Here is a 14,449-nt window from a genome sequence, read left to right on the forward strand (position 1 = left end):
ATCTATTTTCTTTTTTGACACTAACTCTATTTGAATTAAAAGTACAATTTAAATAGATTGCTAGAAATAAGTCAATCACAGAAAGACAATTATCATATGATCTTATACGCGTAATTTAAGAAACAAGGCTGAGGATCATAAGGGAAGAGAGGAAAAAATGAAACAAGATGAAACCAGACAGGGAGACAAACCACAAGAGACTCTTAATCTTAGGAAACAAACTGAGGGTTGCTGGAGGGGAGGGGGATAGGGGGATGGGATGTCTGGGTGATGGACATTGGGGAGGGTATGTGTTGTGGTGAGTGCTGGCTTTAAGACTGATGAATCACAGACCTGTACCCCTGAAGCAAATAATACATTATATGGTAATTAAAAAAAATAAAATATAAAAATAAATAAATAGATTGCTAAAAGAACCAACTTCCATGAAGATCTCATTCTGAAAGGGACACTTAAAAATCTGTACATACAGCAGTAAATGAGAGAAGTTTCCTGTCCTGAAAAAGCTGATGGTTCGGGAGTTCTGGGATGTGGAACCTGCAGCTGGAGAGGATCCAGTGGGAAAGGTGGTGGGCTGGGGGTCCAGGCCACAGAGGCTACCTCACCCCCCTCACCGGGGTAAAGGCAGACGCTGATGAAGAAATGAATCAAGCCTGTGATGTCGCAGATGGATTCGAAGAAATCTGCTTTAAGATCTTTGCAACAATTTATATTTTGTTGTTTGGGCACTTTAAATATTTAACAGAATCTGATATATTAATTAACTCATGGAAATAGAAGGTTTTAATTGAATTTGTAGTTGATGATGAAATGCCTAAGAGCAAAGGACTTACAAAATTTTTAAGGCTTCAAATGTGTAGAAAGACTGACACTAGCATGTGAAGGTGGGCTCTGTGAAATGCTGGAGGGGTAAGGGAGAAGCAGAGAAACAATCTGTAAGCATGGAGGGAGACAAACACTTAAGCTTCAGAGTGGTCACGGAAATTGTAATCTGCCAAATTTAGAAAAGAACTGTGTTAATCCAAGAACAAGTGAAAATGAACTCTTTTAATTTCAATAAAAAATATCACTAGATATTTAAGTAAGGTAAGACTTATACTTTGGGCTTAAAGGTTTAGGAAATACTTGGTTTCTAAATTCACAACAGAAAACTCAAATATTAATTAAACACAAATAACTCTAAATTATGCTTTCCAATGCTAAACACCTTCCCCCTCAGACATTAAAAATTCAATGAACTTCTCTGTGAAACATCAATTGTATGATGTATAAATCCTAGCAAGAAACAATAAAATCCTAGAGTGTAGGAAACTCGGTGTGGTGACTGATGAATAGTCTGTCCTGAATTTTCTTGAATTTCTTAATTTTTGCTATTCAGTGAATAAGAAATCACTGTATTCAATAAAGCAAAATAAAATTTCACATGAAAACTTCAGTTTTCATAAGCAAAGGTCAGCTACATCCATCTCTGACATTCAACTGTCCTTCCTGACCCTTGTAGAAGAGAGTATGATTTCCATACAGCTGAGAAATTTAAACACCTCAACTAATTCCCCTGAAATCACAGTTATGAATGCCTTTGCTTTTGTGTCCATATTAACTTTTTCAAAAGTTACAGATGCTTTTTATTCATGCTTATCATTCCATATGAATATGCGCTCTGTCAGAAATGTTAATGCCCCCAACAACAAAGGCACTGCCAGCTGGGGGTTCAGGAATCTATGGTGTAAGACAGCACATGGTGATGACTTGATGGAGCAGGCTATGGAACTAACGACAAAGGTCCAATTTGGTAAAGCCCAAAGCACACAATTACAACTGGAAAAGCAACTTTCCTCTGCTTTTACTTACAGAGGTTGTGCTTTCAATTTGAGATACATACAAATTTGTATTTTAAGGAACGTGTCTCAAATTCTACAATGGGAAATTAACTGGAGTCACACTAATCAAGTCATAAACCGTGACACACCCAATAAAAACTTCAAATATCTTTGGTATTGAAAAGTAAGGAAAGGGAATACTTGTGAAGTAAAAATTGTTTTCTCCTGGCAGACTTTAGCTGCATCAACTGCCTGTGGTTCCCTGAAAAATAAAGAGAAAATCTAGACTCCATTCATGAGAAAACAATCTCGTAACTTCCACAAACTATGAAAAAATATAATCCAAATATTTATTTTTTAGAGACGAAAGAGAAAAGCAGTGATTTTAGTTTGTCTTTTAACTTTCAGTTTTTAAAACTCCCGTTTCTTTCTTTTTAAAGCAGCTAGGTATTAATGACGAGAAATCTGAGCACCTGTGTGTACCACCAGTGGCTTTTCCTTGAGCTGGGCCAGCAGCCACCTCAGCGGTAGGTAACTGAGTGTGTCTCTTGCTTGTGACTATTCGAAAGTAGTATTTACATCAGATAGTAGGTAATAGTGAATGAGAGAGTCACTTCAAAATAATAGATAAAAATACAATATTGCTTCCCAGAAACGTGAGAAAAAATAGTTTGGTTATCAATGATGAATTTGACACTGTATGATAAAAAAACTCTCAAATACGAGCACATTTTTGTTTAACCTGAAATACTTTAGCTATCATCTTTAATTTTCCTCTCATTCTTAAGAGGGTATGCCCACTCAGCAAGAGTGTCTGTGCATGCCAATACGTTTTTAAGCTGCTTTGCTTTTTTATTTAGTTAAAGTGTTAGTGAATTTTAAAACTCCTTTGCCACTGAAGTTCAAATAGTTATTTTCAGTACCACAGAACTATGTTAGGACAAGCTTGCATAAGGTCTGGGGTTTTCTGGAAAATAAAGTTGAAGAGTATTGTACATGGAAAGCAAGGTGGTCCCAAAATTTAAATATGCATTTTTAGGTTTTTCATTTTTCACTAACCTACCAAGCTCCTACTATTTTCAAGTGACAGGTCATAATACGTGGTGAACTTATTTTAGGGATAGCCATGTGGGATGAGTCCAAATTAATGTCTTTCAGAAAAAGTAAGTTTCTTTCCTTCAAGGACACAAACTGCATGGTAGGAACCAACAAAAGAAATGGATCAAGGGTCATTTTGATTATTTTTTAAAGATATGGTTTGAATTTATAACCATGGGTGGGGGGGGGAAATCAAGAAAATAGTCCAGTCTAAAAGAAGAGTGGAAGTCCAGAAAAAGACAACTAAACGATTAAGCAAATTGAGGTCAACTGAGAGGACAGTGTGAAGATGTGCCATGTACTGTCCACCAGCACAACTAAAAGTTAAGTCTTTAGACTACTCTGTGGAAAAATCTCAGAGTAAATACTGTGATATTTCAGAAACTTGGTCATTATACCTTCAGTTCAAATTTCATCTCCATTACTTCTGACTTATGTACCCTTGGGAAAATCCCTTCACCTCAGTCGCTCATCTATAAAATCAGGACCGGCCGATTCCAGAGCCTTTGCCCCTGACTGGTGCCCCCACTCCAGTCCTCTTCATCATCACCTCACCTGTCCCCTTCCTCTGGGCCTAAACCATACTCCAGACTCTGCAGTCTTGCAAGCATAGCCCTGGACTCCATGCCCTCACCTGGCTACTGTCCTTCTTTTGTCCACCGAAGGCCCTACAAAGAAGAATGTCTTGGGGGTCCGAACCAGTCATCCCCAAATCACTTGCTCAGGCTATCTGGCTACAGACTAACCTCCATGCCTGAAGGACTCAGCAAAACTCACCATTGAACGCTTAGCTGGGCAATAAAACAGCTCCTGTTTCGGACTCACCCTCCCTGATGTTTTTGAAGCACCTAGCACTGTTGACTTTTCTTGGTTCCTCATCCCCTTTCTTCCCTTGACTTCTCAGAACTGACTCTGGGTTCTTCTTCCATTTCCCTGACTTTGCTTTCCTGGTGACATTCCCTCATTCTTTTTTCTTTTACGTGTTTTTACCCTCAAGGTGTCATCCTTGGGCCTAGGTTTTAACTTGCAAAGTCCGTAACATTTTCATGGGTGATCTAACACTCCACACCCACATTTTTTTTTCTTAATTTTTAACTTTGAGATAATTGAAGATTCACATGCATTTGTAAGAAGTAATACAGAGAGATCCCAAATATCCCTCACTCCCTGGTAATATCTTACATAGCACAGCTATAGTACAGTATCACCATCAGGAAGTTTTGACATTGATATGATTCATCAACATTCAGAGTTTACTCGTTTCACATGTACTGTGTGTGTGTTTGGTTCTATGCAATTATTTCACATGTTCAGGTGATATACCTACCTTTTGGACTCACATTTCAAGGCCCAGAGATAGGCTTGTCATTTCAGGAAGAAGGATGGTTGAGGACAGCAGTCCCCAATCCTGACAACTCCCACATATTCTAAAACGAACCCTCTGCCATCAGCAGAGTGATCCTCAAACTGTGGCATGTAAATCTCCACCTCTCTACAATGCTCTCCTAGTCTGCAACCCTCCACTAGAGCCTTTCAAAGTCTGCCCATTCTTCTAAGTCTGGCTTAGGTCCTTCCCCATGGGAAGCCCCTATGGTGCTACTGGTCCACAAATGAGTCCTCCTGCATTAATCCTTTCTCTCCAGTTACATGTAAAGTTCTTCTGGGATAGAAAATGAGCCTTTTTCTGTGGGTCTCATAGGTCTGAAACAGATAGATCCTCAATACAAAATTCAACTAAGATAGGAAAAGCGAGAGGAGGCAAAGAACAGAAAAAAAGAAGCAAGGAAGGCAGAATTTGCTACCACAGAGGAGTCTAGAAACCAGAAACAACTAGATTTTTAAAAATAATGTTAGCAAGCATGGGCAAAAGGCTACAATCTTTCCTTTTCCTGCCCATGAGAATTAATATTCTGAAGAATCTCACCCTCTTCAACTGTGAGCAGGTTACCCAAATCTGCTGACGAATGATATTGCACTGGCTCCGAATTCTTCACATTTGCCAGTGGCAGGAAAGGATCGTAATCTGGGGATGACAGGTCAGCCAGGGTCAGTGTGTAGTGACTCTGTTGGGTGTATGTGTTTGAGCCACAAACACAGCAGTGCAGAACCTGTGAAAAACAGAAGGGAATGTATGCCATGGATGCGACTAACCTCCTGTCCCCTGACATTCTGCCAAACTACAACAGCACTTAGGAGGTAGGTAATACTTGATAGGCTTGGTAATACTTGAAGACATAGAATCCCTTCCATTCTAAAACATCTTCTTGCTATTTGCAAGTTTATTTTGCTCCTTTTACATCAATGCCAATACATATAGTCTCAAGACAAAAGGAAAGTGAAAGTGAAAAAGTGCTTATTTTGCGCCATTTTGGGCAGTTGCACACACCTAAGTCCTGCTGTGGTCCACCAGAATGTTCATAGAACTTCTTTTTACGGTCCCAAATTCTACTACCCAAATGTCCATCAACAGCAGAACAGATACATAAAACATGGTGTACTCTCATTGTGTACTACCAAATAGCAATGAGTGAAAAATCTACAACTATTCACAACAGTATAAATGAATCCTTCAGAAATAATGCTGAGTGAAGGACACCAGACACAGAAGCACATACTGCATAATTCCAGCTATACAAAGTACAAAAAAAAAACAAAAAAACAAAAAAACACTGTTATACAGGCTGGCGGTTACCCCAGGTGTTTGTATGGAGATAGTGACTAGTAGGGAGGCATGATGGGGGCTTTTGGGATACCAAGACTATTCAGTTTCTGCAGCTGGGATCTGGTTTCACAGGTGTGATCACGTTGTGAAAAGTCATCAAGCTCTCACTTATGATTGATGCAGTTTTCTGGATGCATATTATACTTCAATAAAAAGTTTCCTTTAAAAATGCAATAATGGTATTCAATAAATTTGTGAATTGTGTTAACTAGAAGGTGACTTTTTTATTGGTAAAACAATTTTAAGAGAAATCTTTTAAGAAAAGAAATATTAGAAAAGGGATAAATTTAAATGACTGTGGCTACTTTACTTGGTCGAGCCAGGCCTCACATAGGTTTAAAAGCCACAAAGATGACAGAAGTATCTAATGAAACCTAACAGAGTTATTAAAATTTTTGAGCACTAAAGAAACATGTAAAAATACACAATACTTTTTAGTAGAATTTCAACCATGTGTCTTTTTCCCTTGTATTTAATACATTTTAAAATAAGGCAACACGGTAATAAGTTCATGACTTGGAATATTTTTTTAAAAGGTTATTAGCAGGGGCCCCTGGGTGGTACAGTCGGTTGAGTGTCTGCCTTTGGCTCAGGTCATGATCTCAGGGTCCTGGGATCGAGCCCTGCGTCGGGCTCCCTACTCAGTGGGGAGCCTGCATCTCCCTCTGCCTCTGCTGTTCCCCCTGCTTGTGTTCTCTTGCTCACTCTCTCTCTCAAATAAATAAAATATTTTTAAAAAAATAAAGGTTATTAGTAAAGGTTTGTTAACTAAAAAAATAAACAGATTGTCTCTACTTAGCAGTAATTATTCAATGGATACACAAGCGCTAAGTTCATAAATAAGGTTACTACAGGAGGTCCTGTAAAGCCAATATAGAAGGATAATACAAAGCGTACAGAGCAAACACCATACCTAAGCATCAGTAGGGGGAGAAATTCAAATATTTTAAGTACTATTAAAATGATGAGGCTAAATATTTTGATGTGATATATTTCCTTAATTTATTTCTTAAGATCTTGGGGCACCTAGGTGGCTCAGTTGGTTAAGCGTTGGCTCAGGTCATGATTCAGGGTCCTGGGATGGAGCCCCGAGACGGGCTCCCTGCTCAGTGGGCAATCTGCTTCTCCCTCTTCTTCCTGCTTGTGCCCTCTCTAGATATCTCTGTCTCTTTCTCTCAAATAAATAAATAAAATCTTTAAAAATTTTATTTCTTAAGATCTTTTAAAGTAAAGAGATTACTGAGAGACCTTTATGCTTTTTCTTCCTTTGATAAGCAGATTTTGTCAAACTGCAGCTATAAACATTCCTACAATTTAAACGGTTCTTTTAAAAATCGAGTACAGATAGACCATGTTACATGAAAACTGGGGGGCAAGGGGTTTGGTCAAACCACAGTTGTTTAAAGACGCTGGTCATGTGAAAATGAAGACTTCTTCCACTTGGTAACCATTGCTTCTCTACAATAATATCTGCTCCGTTTTCTCTCCTTAAATTATTCGTTTCTTTTAAAATGTTTCAGCCCCAATATATGCTTTTCAAAAGGGCACAAATAAATAAGTAAATGTATAGAACATATTTTGGTAATTCTCTGATGCTTCAGTCTATACTCTATGACCCTGAGGCCCAAATGGAGACTCACCCTATAGATATAATCCAGCAAAGGGGCTCTGGACGAGTGCTGCTCCTCCAGGGCCGCCGTGGACACTGGGTGGAGGAGGGTGCTCACCGGCAATGCCATGCACCAGTCCAAGAGGCAGAGCAGCAAGGACACAATAAACTGGAAGAAGAAACAGGCTCAGTAACATATACTGCAATCTTTCAAACTTCACTACATGTAATAGCAAACAACAGAACTGTCCTTGCACACTAATAATTATTTAGTGGACACACAAATGCAAAAGAAATGAATTAATAAATAAAGTTTTCACAGGGGAGACCACTAGGACCAATACAGAATACTATAAAGGATATCCCTACATAGAACATCATTTATTATTTTATCTTAACATTAAAAAAAACCCCACCAAACTCTGGACAAAACTTAGCTGATGTGCCACCTACCTTTTTATCTGCTTCCACTGAGGAGTACTCTGCACTTGGTAAAAGAAAAGCAATTGTGGCCACAAGGATCTGCATAAAAGACAAATCCCCAGTGAAACAGACCATAGCAATAGTTTGGGAAACCATATGATAAGAGTCCCAAGATGGCCTTGCACTAAACCCAGCTTGGTGCCAACTCACTAGAGGAAGGTGATAAAAAGCAGAGAGCCAGTTTAGAGCTCCCTGAAAATCAGGAGAAAGTGATAGAGCCATGCCTAGTATCTACTCCACTCTACTGGATCTGAAACTAGGGGCCTCAGAGGAAGGAACATTTCTCTCTGTGGTCACACAATTCCCATCATCAGACCACACTTTACACAACGAAAGTAAAAAATATTTTCAAAAATAACTATGAAAATGCTCCCATTTGATTTTCTAATAAACCATTCAGGTCTCCATCTGTCATCCTGGTGTAAAAGCATTCTCAAAGGTACTCCTCTTTCGATGATAACCTATAACTGATCTTTGAACAATTCGGGGACTAGGGGCACTGACCCCCCTGACCGTGCACAGTAAAAATCCATGTATAACTTTTGACTTGCCCCAAATTTAACTACTAATAGCCGACTACTGGCCGGAAGCCTCATCAATAACATAAACGGCTGATCAACACATATTTTGCATGTTATATGTACTCTGTGCTGTATTCTTACAATAAAGTAAGCTAGAGAAAAAAATGTTAAGAAAATCATAAGAGAAAATACATTTACAGTCTTCTATTGTACTTATCCAAAAAATCCACACACAAATGGACTTATGCAGTTCAAACCCATACTGTTCAAGGGTCAACTGTACACAGTTGCCCTAAAACACAACTTTACAGCTTGCAGCATCTGATATTCCTGCTCTGTTCCTCTCTAGGTCACCTAAGGTCTCTCTGAGAGAACAAAGTGATCTCACTGGTGAAATCTGTCTAGGGATGAGAGAAAATAAATCAATATCACTTCTTCTCTCCCTGTAATACCACACAGAGATAAATCAAATCTCCTTGAAGAGCTACAAAAAGTGTAGCTTTCAAAACTGGCAGGAATGGACGTGCCTTATATGTAGGCACCTACAGAGGTGAGGGTACCTGTTTCTGTACATACAAGCACCCTCAGATGTAAGCCACCTCCAGGATATTATCACTGAGATGATTCTTCCTGTTCCTTCTTTTTTTTTTTTTTTTTTTTAAGATTTTATTTATTTATTTGAGAGAGAGAGACAGCCAGCGAGAGAGGGAACACAAGCAGGGGGAGTGGGAGAGGAAGAAGCAGGCTCCCAGCGGAAGAGCCTGACGTGGGGCTCAATCCCAGCACTCCGGGATCACGCCCTGAGCTGAAGGCAGACACTGAACGACTGAGCCACCCAGGCGCCCCCTTCCTGTTCCTTCTGTCCTTCTCTCCCACCAGCTACCCCCCAGCCCCCACCATCCAGAGGGTATTACAGTAGTAATCTAATTACAGCTGGGTAATCATGCTATGACAGAAAGCGTGGTCCGGGGCTTCAGTCTGGGAGAGACTCCTGTTTCACACAACAGTTCCCCCCCGTCCCCCGCCCCTGCATGGAGGGCATCATAACCAGCTGCCTACTGCTTGTTGGCACCATCCAAATTACTCTCGATGAATGAAGCCCAATCTACAAAAGGTCTCTTTGTTGTGGTCGTGTCTGCCTTTCAAACTCCCCAAGTGTGAGACTCTGTCCTGGAACACTGGTGGCTTCTTTACGTAGTGCCTGAAATCACAGCTGAGAAGGCCAGTGCGATTTAATCTTAAAACGAATGACACGTATAGCAATGCAATAGACAGTTCTCTAACAATTGTTTGAGTATCTGTAATTCATTAAATACCGAATAGAGTAAGAGGAAAATGCTTATGTTTTAGCATTCCAGGAAAAGACTTACTTCTGCAATTTTCCGAGGCAGAGAGGTTTCAAACATCTGAAGCTTTTCCCAGTAGGAAACCAGCAACTGAAGAACATCACAGGCCACCTGAGCCACGATTTTGTTAGAAAACTATAAAAGGAAACAAAACCCCAAACGGAAGAACTGAACTTAACGAGTACATTTGTCCTAAGGAAGAAAAGAACAGGTATTTCTTTCCAGCGATGTTTAGGGATATATTTTCTTGTTTGGCATTCAATTTTTGAAAAATGTGTCCTGGTACCAGATAGTTTATATATGATCGCCATCCTGTAACTGCCTCTTGCCAGACTAGCAGTATGAATTTACGTGTTCTAAGGAAACAAGTAGCTGTCATTCAGTCATAGGAAAATTAAAACCATAATTTCAGATGCCTCATGCAGATCGCATAAATCATAACTTTGACAATTAGAGGAAATTAAAATGTAGCCCATTACTGAGTATTCCCTATATGCTGAACCTTTCACAAGAATTTTCCTCATTTTCGCATTGATAAATCTTCATTAGCAGCTCTGCAAGGTAGATGCAATCTTTATTTTACACCTGGAGAAACAGGGACTAAGCAAGTGACTTTCTACCTTCCAAAATTAAACTGAACCCGCATGTGTAATGTACTAAGAAATGTGAAACTGGCGACTGTGAGAACAAAATTTATATCTTCTGGTGTATTCAATTACTTTGAGTGTGTTTTTGGAGTCTGGTGTGTGTCCAAGGTCCTCTAGATGCTCCCATTTCTTGTGAGATGGCATGTCAACAGGGAGGGGTGGTGCCTACAAGGTCCGCTGGCTGGGGTGGATGAAACAGATGAAGGTACCCTGTGCCTCTCTCCCTGGCCAGAACCTGGGACTACTCTGCTATCCATACCTCCTTATTTACAGAAGAAAGGTTTGTCACTGATTTTGGGTCTCTGTCTAGGGAAACCTCTGGATATGTAGCTTAGTTATTTCCACACCAGGAGCTCCAAGTCACATGAAGCAGATCACAACTGACCTCAGCACCACATAGACACAGAAAAGTCAACATTTAGCATCTCAGTATAAATGCACAGGGGAAGGAAGAAGTTAAGGCAAAGGGGATTCATTTGGATTCTACAGGATAAACACTTCCTGGCTACCCCTTCCTGATAGGCACAGAGTATACCCAGGGCAAGAGCATCTGTGCTCACGGGGCTCTTCAGAGCCTGGCCTCCAGGCCTCAGGTGATTTGATGCTCATAGGCTTCTTTCAGTCCCTCAAATACTCTGGCTTGCTTCTGCCCAGGGCCTTTGCACTTGCTCCTTGCTTTGCCTGGACACTCCTTCCCCAGGTCTGCATGTTGCTGGCACTTTCAGATCATGGCACTAAATGTCTCCTCCATGAGGCCACCATGCCCATCCAGAGGAGTGGCAGCCCACCTGCTCCAGCTCTTCAGCTTCATCCTGTTCCCCTTACAGTTCCCTATGGCATGAAGGGCTATCAAGCTGATCTTTGATATTTGTCTGCCTATTCTTTCGTGTGTTTAATTTTTCCACATCTTGTTCACCATTATATTCCCAATGCCTCACACAGCCCCTTGAGGAGTAACACATGGTAGTCTGAGGTGAAGGTAGAACTGAGGGAGTGAAGAACATGAATAGGCACTGGGTGTGTTTCTGCTGCATCACAGTAGTCAAGTCATGGGGTGGAAACAGAAGGCTGGCATGGCTCTTACATCTAGAAGCTGAAAGCACACAAGAGGATGACGAAGAAATGAGAGCTATGGTACCCAGACAACAAGCCTCTGGGCAGAGGGGTAAGGTGTGAGAGAGGAGGCAGACAGCAGAGAGGACGAGTTGTGGGGGGAGGCAGAGCTGTGCTTAGCTTGGAAGAAGGCAGAGGGAGACTGTCTCTGTCCGGGCAGTGGGCAGCAGGGCCCTGTGGCAGGCAAGGCTGGGCTGGAGCGCTACAAATGGGGGTGGTATTAGTCACACGTGAATGCTGTGGAGGATGGTGTGTGTGGGGGAAATAGATCACTCACTCACTCAGCACATACTCATGGAGTAAGGACAATGTGCCAGCACTGATGGTGACGCAGGGCAGCGACACCTGTGGTGGGGATGGCAGAAGGTATAGGTTGCTGAATCACTGTATTGTACACCTGAAACTAACATCACATTGTGTCAGCTATACTCAAATTAAAAAAAAGGAAAAGAAAAGTAATCAACCCCACTCCCCCAAAAACCCATATGGGGAAAAGAATTCTGGGAAATGCTATCTGGGCTCAGCTAAACTGACAAGTAATAAGGCCCCAGCTCCCCTACTGGCCTGACACCACACTCCACTCCATATATTAACATCTTGCTCTTCGAATATATACCAATTCATTTTTACCTCAGGGCTTTGTACTTGGTGCTCCTTCTGCCTGGAGTGCCCCTTCCCCAGACACTGCTTAGCTCCCTCTCACTACTCATTTCTGCACTCACATACCACCTCTTCCCACTACAGAGGATCTCTTGCTCCCAGATGCTCTCTAAAGTGTACATGTGTAGTAGCTTGGCCAGTGTCAATTCCCTCCTCTCTCCTTAACTAACAGTAGATCTTTTTCCAGGTGCAAGTCCTCTCTCCCAGCTGCAGAAATGTGTCCTAACTAGCTGAAATTAATCAGAAGATTTTATTCCCAGCCTCAGTCACTGGCACTGAGTGAGAAACCTCCGCTAACACGTCTCAGTACCCCTTACTAGAATGCTGTGAGGGAAGTCTTGCTAAGCATGAACAAGGACACACAGGACCCTGACTCCTACTGGGAGACATCCTCCACCCTGCGGGCAGCCCACCCTAAGATGAAGCCACCTCTGTGGACTACAGAGCAGAAGAGTCAGATGATTAGGTCAGTGTTGATGCTGTTCCTCAACCTCAAACTCTTCCATACTCATGTATTTTCCAGTTATATGAACCAATACATTCCCATGTTGTTTAAACCAAAAAAGAAAAGCAAAGCATAGGGCCCAAGATGAACAGGATAGATACAGTCCCTATTCTGAAAGACTGACAATCTTGGGAACAGGCAGGGACCCACTAGTGTATGTACCTGAATGCCATGCTTAGTACTCCAGTCTGTGGGTGACTTGGTCAGGCCTTGTGCAGACAGAGTCCTGTGGTGGCAGTATGGAGGACAGATCTGTGGGGGCCAGACTAGGGCCATGGGGTTGGAGGGCATCTGGAGGCTCAGTTATTGGCAGAGGGAGCCAGCCTGGGTGAGGAATGGCCCTAGGGCAGCAGGACTCTATGACTGAAGACAGTGGTGGGGTAAGGAGGGGGAGACAGTTAATGATGTCTCCTAAGATGGGGTAAGAGAAGGAGCAACAGGTGAGGCTGAGGGTAGGGGCTCAGGCTGGGCTGCCTGGGAGGCAACACTGGAAGCTCACCTGAGCCAGAGCCAAAGGTGTCACTCTAGTGCACTTGGCCCACATCCTGGATGGGACACCTAAGTAACTACAGCTCAGGCTTAGAACACTCCCCTGTCACCCCCGCTGCCCACAACACTACCCCACCAGACACAACTAGCTGGGTGGTAATCTCCAGGTGCCTATGCAGTGCACTGCTCTCATTTACTGCTGAGGCTCCAGGCTGGTTTTCATTGATACCCCCCGGGAAGCATTTCCCAGACTTCACTGACCATGCCCTTCCCACATCAGAGGGAACACCAGGTCAACCTTGTCAAGTGTTCCTGAAGGGCAGAGTCACAGCAGAGTGATGCCCAGAGTCATGCGGAATCCATAAGGCAGGAAGCCCTTCCAGGACTCATGTCCCTTTGCTGCTGGGGCTGAGCCTCCTCCTAGCAGAGCCCCAAGCCTCCCTGAGGGCCCACTTCTCGGAATTGTTCCTTGTGGCAACACTCTCCCTGCTAGGCCCTCGGTTCTCTGAGATTTACGTACTACCTCCTTCAGTAAAAGTACCAACTGTAATAGGAATACAGACATCAGCGGGAGGCAGGCAGGGAGCTGTCCCAGGGTCCTGGAATTACATCCATGAGTTTCCCTCTACTGTTTCTAACAGTTAAAGGGAGGCTGATTTGGCTGATCTTGGCCCTCAGATTTCTTTGCAGTTCAAGCTGGAGTGAGTTCCTTGGCCTTCTTTAGTTGTCTTCTCTCTTATTTCTAAAATGGGGAGAGCCAGAGCATCTACAGCAGTGGGGGCTTCCACGGGACAGTCCCTGCACTGTGCTGGGATGCCCCTGACAGAGTCTGGGCTCCATGCTTTCTTTTTCTGGTGCCTTATGTTTTTCCTCATAATTATAGAAAAAGTAAAAAAATTAGAGTAGAAAAAGTAAAAGAAATTTTTGAAAATGTGGAGAACTACAATGAGAAAATGTAAACCCTCATATCCTCCTACTTTTGTTATCAATTTCCATCTCTCTTCTGTACTACATAGAACAGGACAGAAGGGTAAAAGGATAGCTATACAGATATATCTATGTATCTCCTTCATTCTCAGACACCATTGACTTATTAACAGCTTTTCCAGGAAAGGGGTAGAGGTGGGGAAGCCACACTACATTCAACATATTAGATTTAAGAAAACACTAAGATTTGAAAAATAGATCTTAGAGTTGAGAAAACAGGATATTAAAAAAATCAGACTCTGCACAGATATACAATTGCTATCTGACGTCTTTCCACTTTAATAGTTACATGTGAATATTTCACCGTGGTTTTTGCAACTGTGCAAAAGCCCAGACAAGGGGCCAGGGTGTCCTGGGTTTGACCCTGGCCAACTCATTACTTCCCAATCAGCTCATTTTCCACATCTGTGACGAGGAGGTGGCAGTAACCCTTCACCTCATAGGGTGTT

At 42.1% G+C, this 14,449-nt stretch overlaps 1 protein-coding gene across 10 annotated transcripts in view; it reads right to left on the reverse strand.

Moving 5' to 3' along the window:
• Nucleotides 1-14,449, reverse strand: part of RALGAPA2 (Ral GTPase activating protein catalytic subunit alpha 2) — a 305,650-nt gene that overhangs the window by 116,970 nt on the left and 174,231 nt on the right. For all 10 annotated transcript variants that reach the window (XM_057312702.1, XM_057312701.1, XM_057312700.1 and 7 more), the window contains 4 exons: nt 9,624-9,734; nt 7,703-7,771; nt 7,281-7,418; nt 4,843-5,026 (listed from right to left, as the gene is read on the reverse strand). In XM_057312702.1, coding sequence (XP_057168685.1) covers nt 4,843-5,026; nt 7,281-7,418; nt 7,703-7,771; nt 9,624-9,734 — 502 coding nt within the window. The remainder of the gene's footprint in view (nt 1-4,842; nt 5,027-7,280; nt 7,419-7,702; nt 7,772-9,623; nt 9,735-14,449) is intronic.

This window comes from Ursus arctos, unplaced genomic scaffold (assembly GCF_023065955.2).
Source record: "Ursus arctos isolate Adak ecotype North America unplaced genomic scaffold, UrsArc2.0 scaffold_16, whole genome shotgun sequence".
NCBI classification, from domain to species: domain Eukaryota; kingdom Metazoa; phylum Chordata; class Mammalia; order Carnivora; family Ursidae; genus Ursus; species Ursus arctos.